We start from the raw sequence: 7,230 nt of genomic DNA on the forward strand, positions 1-7,230 counted from the left end.
GAGAGGGGGGGGGACGGGAAGAAGGAGGGGAGGGGGAAGAGAAGAGAGGAGGAGAAAGAGAGAGAGAGAGAGAGAGAGAGAGAGAGAGAGAGACAGAGACAGAGAGAGAGAGAGACAGAGAGACAGAGACAGAGACAGAGACAGAGACAGAGAAAGAGAAAGAGAAAGAGAAAGAGAAAGAGAAAGAGAAAGAAAAAGAAAAAGAAAAAGAAAAAGAAAGAAAAAGAAAAAGAACGGATGGACAGAGAAAACACAGAGGCATAGAGGGGAGAGAGAGAGAATATGGATGATGCAGAAAATTATTATCATTTCTCTGTTTTAAACTTAGAAGCTTCTGACAATATAATGAGAAGATAATGGAGTCTGGAAACCTTTCGATGATAATCGAATTTATCTTGACTGGATTCCCAACCAAACCAGAGTTGCAGCTGCCCCTGTTCCTCCTCTTCCTTGGCATCTACCTGGTCACAGTGTTGGGGAACCTGGGCATGATCATCCTGATCGTGCTCAGCTCTGGCCTACACACACCCATGTACTTCTTCCTCAGCAGTCTGTCCTTCATTGACCTCTGCCATTCCACTGTCATTACCCCTAAAATGCTGTTGAACTTTTTGTTAGAGGAGAACATCATCTCCTACCCTGAATGCATGACCCAGCTCTACTTTTTCTCTCTTTTTGCAATTGCAGAGTGTCACATGTTGGCTGTAATGGCATATGACCGCTATGTTGCCATCTGTAACCCTTTGCTTTACAAGGTTGTCATGTCTCATCATGTCTGCTTCTGGTTCACAGTGGGAGTTTACACTTTGGGTATTCTTGGATCATCAGTTCACACAGGACTTATGTTAAAATTGTTTTTTTGTAAGACCAATAAAATTAACCACTATTTCTGCGATCTTTTTCCACTCTTGGAGCTATCATGCTCCAGTATATACATCAATGAACTCTTGGTTCTTTTCTTGAGTGCACTGAATATCTTGACACCTGCATTGACCATCCTTATGTCCTACATCTTAATCATTGTCAGCATCCTCCGTATTCGCTCCACTGAGGGCAGGTCCAAAGCCTTCAGCACCTGCAGTTCCCATATCTCTGCTGTTGCTCTCTTCTATGGTTCTGCTGCTTTCACATACTTACAGCCATCTTCAGTAAGTTCAATGAACCAAGGGAAAGTGTCCTCTGTGTTTTACACTACTGTTGTTCCCATGCTGAACCCACTCATCTACAGTCTGAGAAATAAGGATGTCAAATCTTCCATAAAGAAAATTCTTAACAGATGAACGTGGCAGATTCATGAATGGAGTTGTTGTCATATTAGAAAAAGGTGATTTTGCCTGTGTATAAGATTTATTAGCCCAACTTTGGAAAGTTTTAGAATATCATGATGCTTTCCTGTGCAATGTTTTTTCCCCACAATTTTCCTCATGTATATTGCCTTTGAACATACATTGCATGGTCCAAAGAGTATATAGAAAAATTCTTGAGGCTTATGGTGTCCTAATTCTATTTTCTAATAATAATGCCAATGATGGTAGTGGTGGTGATGAGGTCACTTAAGAGGACAAGGATAATAAGAGGCAGTACATTCATTCATTAGGGTTTTTGCAAAATATAATCTGCACTCAGAACTTCAAATGGATGCTTTACATAATAACCCCAGTAACTCTCAGAGAAAGTTTTAGTGTTATTCACCACTTAAAATGAAAAAAAATCATGTCGGTGTCTTTAGCAGAAGTGATTGAGTATGTCAGATTGGGATACTGGACCATAATACTACTCAAAATGATGTTTGGTTTGGGCAAATGTGAATGCATATAAGCCTATTGAAAACCTCATCTATACAAATTGAGTATCCACTGTAATCTATATGACTTCTGCACATGCTTTAAAAACTCTATAATATTTTCATTTTTATTTCTGTTAGTATAATAAAATAACAAAATACTTCACTCTGGACTCATCAAAAAAAATCATGATTTCCATTGTCCTATATGTAGTTTTTGCTTCTTGATGCTGAATGTCACATCAGCCCTGCTTTCTCTGTTTTGGGAGAAGTATGTTTTTTGTCCATTAGCTCAAGGTTAGGACTCATTATGTAAATTGGGTGTGCTTGACCATAATCTGTGGTTTTATTCCTTCCCTATTTTATTATTTTATTCTTATTCCTTCCCTATTAATCTTATCATTCAGTACCTATTTCAATGCATTACTGCACACACACACACACATACACACACAACTAGCATGCTTACCTAGACTCTGGTAACCCTAAGCTTTTACAGTGTAATCATAGTTAGAACCATCCACATTAAGTTCACTGAAGGAAATTCAAACCCTCAGCAATGCATCACCCATATGATGTAGTTATGATCTCTTTTTGTTGTAACTGTTTGTGATCAATCAGGAACCAAGGGAATGTGTTATCTGTATTTTATTCTATCTTTGTGTTCATCTTTTTTTTTTTTTTTTTTTAATTTTTTTTTTATTTTTTTTTCCATTTTTTATTAGGTATTTAACTCATTTACATTTCCAATGCTATACCAAAAGTCCCCCATATCCACCCACCCCCACTCCCCTGCCCACCCACTCCCCCTTTTTGGCCCTGGTATTCCCCTGTACTGGGGCATATAAAGTTTGCAAGTCCAATGGGCCTCTCTTTCCAGTGATGGCCGATTAGGCCATCTTTTGATATATATGCAGCTAGAGTCAAGAGCTCCGGGGTACTGGTTAGCTCATAATGTTGTTCCACCTATAGGGTTGCAGATCCCTTTAGCTCCTTGGCTACTTTCTCTAGCTCCTCCATTGGGAGCCCTATGATCCATCCATTAGCTGACTGTGAGCATCCACTTCTGTGTTTGCTGGGCCCCGGCATAGTCTCACAAGAGACAGCTACATCTGCGTCCTTTCAATAAAATCTTGCTAGTGTATGCAATGGTGTCAGCGTTTGGATGCTGATTATGGGGTGGATCCCTGGCTATGGCAGTCTCTACATGGTCCATCCTTTCATCTCAGCTCCAAACTCCGTCTCTGTAACTCCTTCCATGGGTGTTTTGTTCCCAAATCTAAGGAGGGGCATAGTGTCCACACTTCAGTCTTCATTCTCCTTGAGTTTCATGTGTTTAGCAAATTATATCTTATATCTTGGGTATCCTAGGTTTGGGGCTAATATCCACTTATCAGTGAATACATATTGTGTGAGTTTCTTTGTGAATGTGTTACCTCACTCAGGATGATGCCCTCAAGGTCCATCCATTTGGCTAGGAATTTCATCTTTGTGTTCATCTTAATTCCTGGAATGGTTCCAGTGTTGCCTAAAAATGATAGAAATTATGTTTGTAACAAAAACTGTTAAAGAAAAGAAGATGATCTGGCAAACTTGTTAATGATTATTATATTTTTTGAGTAATCTATTGAATATTGGTACATATGTCAACATTGTCTCTCATGTGCATTATTTTGTCTTCTTATGAAAGTTGATGTCATTTTTTATGTGGACCTTTGAGTCATCTGTAGTATGCAGGCATACATTAGAATAAATACTTAAATTACACAAGGCATCTAATCCCAAATCCGTTCATTTTGCCTGTCTTTTTCTACTAATTGATATATATTTAAGCAAATTCTCAACCGTAATGAAAATCCCATTATCCAAAAGTAAATGCTAAACTTCCTTATAATATGCTGTCAATGACAGCACAGATCAGAGGAGGACAGATATTTCAATTTTATCCGTAAGTAATTAATTGTTTTTTACATCCAAATAGCTGCCCCCACCTAGTGCCCTGACAGAGTCCTGCCTCCCATCCTCCCTCTACTTCTCCCAGAGATTTACCCCACCCCAACCCCCACATGGAACATCTTTCAATCTTCTAATATCTAATTCAATAGCTTTCTAAGCCGATTTGAAGTTCTTGTCATGTAGGTCATTCACTTGCTTGGTGAATTACACCAAGATATTTCATACTATTGTGGCTATTGTAAAGGGTATTGTTTCCCTAATTTCATTCTTGCCCTGTTTATCATTTGTATAAAGGGGTTATTGATTTCTTTGAGTTTATTTTATATCCAGCCACTTTCCTGAAGCTGTTTATCAACTATAGGAGTTCTCTCGTAGAAATATTGGGGTTGTTTGGGGTTGTGTATATATACGATCATATAGTCCTCTAATAAAAATACTTGGACTTCTTCCTTTCCAATTTGTATTCCGTTAATATTCCTTAGTTGTCTTATTGCTCTAGCTAAAACTTGAACTACTCTATTGAATATATAGGGAGAGAATGGACAGCTTGTCTTGTCCCTGATTTTAGTATAATTGCTTCATGTTTCTCTCCATTTACTTTGAGTTTGGCTATTAGATTACTATATATTACTTTTATTATGTTTAGGTATGTGCCTTGTATCCCTGATCTCTCCAAGACCTTTAACATGAAGGGGTATTGGATTGTGTTAAAGGTATTTTCAGCATCTAATGAGATGATCACATGATGTTTTTTCTTCTATTTTAGTTACATGGTGGACCACTGATGGCTTTTCATGTATTAAACCATATATCCCTCCATCCCCGTGATGAATTCTACTTGATAATGGTGGATGATGTCTTTTATTTGTTTCTGGATACAGTTTGCAAGTATTTATTGACTATTTTTGCAACAATGTTCATAAGAGATATTGGTATGAAATTCTCTTTCTTTGTTGAGTCTTTGTATAGTTTAGGTATCAAGGTATTACCATTCTATGTGGCATCTTAGAATGAACTAGGAAACGTCCCTTCTGTTTCTATTTTATGGAACAGTTTGAAGAGTTTTAGCTCTTCTTTGAAAGTCTGGTAAAATTCTGTGCTAAAGCCATTTTGGTTGGGAAATTCTTAATGACTGTTTCTATTTCCTTTATTATTATAGGGCTGTTGTGTTTTTTGTTTTTTCTCTTTTCTTTTTTTTTTTAAATTAGGTATTTTTTTCATTTACATTTCCAATGCTATCCCCAAAGTCCCACAGATTACAGACTTCCCTGATTAGAATAGTCATCCTGGGAGACAGGCAGAATTTGGGGGTGGGGAGAAGGAAGTGAGGTGGGGCAGTTGTACCTACACCAGTAAAGGGAGATGGAGGTCCCACAGGACAGGACAGAGCCCACATCTGTTGCTCAAATCACACATTGATTCCCACACAATCATAGTGGGGGATTCAATTCCCCTCTCTCACCAATGGACAGGTCATCAATAGAGAAAATAAACAAAGAAGCTAACAGATGTTATGAACCAAATAGATTTATCAGATATCTACAGAACCTTTCACCCCAAAACAAAAGAATATACCTTCTTCTCAGAACCTCACAGAACCTTCTCCAAAATTGACCACATAATCAGGCACAAAGCAAACCTCAACAGACACAATACGATTGAAGTAAGCCCTTACATTGTATCAGATCACCATGGATAAAGGCTGGACTTCCACAACAATAGAAACAACATAAAGCCCACATACCCATGGAAACTGAACAACTTGCTATTCAATGATCATTTGGTCAGGGAATAAAAATGGAAAGCAATTAATGACTTCCTAGAATTCAATGAAAATAAAGGCACAGAATACCCAAACTTATGGGGCACAATGAAAGCACTGTTAAAAAGAAATTTCAAGCTGCCTCTTGTGAGGCTATTCTTGGGACTAGCAAACACAGAAATGGATGCTCACAGTCAGCTATTGAATGGATCACAAGGCCCCCAATAGAGGAGCTAGAGAAACTACCCAAGGAGCTAAAGGAATCTGCAACCCTATAGGTGGAACAACAATATGAACTAACCAGTACCCCCCCCAGGAGCTCCTGTCTCTAGCTGCATATGTATCAGAAGATGGCCTAGTCGGCCATCAGTGGAAAGAGAGGCCCATTGGTCTTGCAAACTTTATATACCTCAGTACAGGGGAACACCAGGGCCAAGAAGTGGGAGTGGGTGGGTAGGGCAGTGAGGGGGGGTGGCATGGGGGACTTTTGGGATAGCATTGGAAATGTAAATGAAGAAAATACCTAATTAAAAAAAGCAGAAAAAAAAGAAATTGGAGAGAATTCATATTAGCAACTTAACAGCACAACTGAAAGCTCTATAACGAAAAGAAACACAAGAGTAGGAGATGGCAGGAACTAGTCAAACTCCAGGATAAAATCCATCAATTAAAACTGAAAAGGACAATACAAAAATTCAACAAAACCAAGAGCTGTTTTTTTTTGTTTTGTTTTTTTTTTTGTTTTTTGTTTTTTTTTTTTTTTTTTTTTGAGAAAATGAACAGGGTGAACAAACACTCAACCAAGCTAACTAAAAGGCACTGAGAGAGTATCCAAATTAACAAAATCAGAAATGAAAACATAAAAACATAAAAAACAGGGAATTCAAAAAATCATTAGGTCTTACTTCAAAAGCTTGTACTCCAAAAAAATAGAAAATCTAAACAAAACGTGAAATGGATGAATTTCTAGACAGATAGCACATACCAGAGTCAAATCAAGATCAAGTAAACTATATGAACAGTTTCATAACATCCAAGGAAATGGAAGCAGTCTTTAAGAGTCTTCCAACCAAAACAAAACAAACAAACAAACAAAAAAAACAAAAAAACAAACAACAAACAACAAAAAAAAAAAGCTCAGGGCCAGATGGCTTTAGTACAGAATACTACCAGACTTTCAAAGGAGAGCTCACACCAACACTCCTCAAACTATTCCACAAAATAGAAGCAGAAGCAAAGCAAAAGACACCGTCAATAAGACAAAAAGGCCACCAACAGATTGGGAAAGGATCTTTACCTATCCCAAATCGGATAGGGGGCTAATATCCAATATATATAAAGAACTCAAGAAGGTGGGCTCCAGAAAATCAAATAACCCCATTAAAAAATGGGGCTCAGAGCTGAACAAAGAATTCTCACCTGAGGAATACCGAATGGCAGAGAAACACCTGAAAAAATGTTCACCATCCTTAATCATCAGGGAAATGCAAATCAAAACAACACTGAGATTCCACTTCACTCCAGTCAGAATGGCTAAGATCAAAAACTCAGGTGACAGCAGATGCTGGCGAGGATGTGGAGAAAGGGGAACACTCCTCCATTGTTGGTGGGATTGCAAACTTGTACAACCACTCTGGAAATCAGTCTGGCGGTTCCTCAGAAAATTGGACATAGTACTACCGGAGGATCCCGCAATACCTCTCCTGGGCATATATCCAGAAGATGTCCC

General features: G+C 38.2%; 1 protein-coding gene across 1 annotated transcript; it reads left to right on the forward strand.

The window, feature by feature from the left end:
* Positions 1 to 356: 356 nt before the first annotated feature.
* Olfr971 (olfactory receptor 971) lies at positions 357 to 1,280 on the forward strand. Its single transcript, NM_146614.1, has one exon. It carries the CDS (start codon positions 357 to 359, stop codon positions 1,278 to 1,280), a length of 924 nt encoding a protein of 307 aa, NP_666825.1.
* Positions 1,281 to 7,230: the final 5,950 nt, after the last annotated feature.

This window comes from Mus musculus, chromosome 9 (genome assembly GCF_000001635.26).
Source record: "Mus musculus strain C57BL/6J chromosome 9, GRCm38.p6 C57BL/6J".
Taxonomy (NCBI): Eukaryota; Metazoa; Chordata; class Mammalia; order Rodentia; family Muridae; genus Mus; species Mus musculus.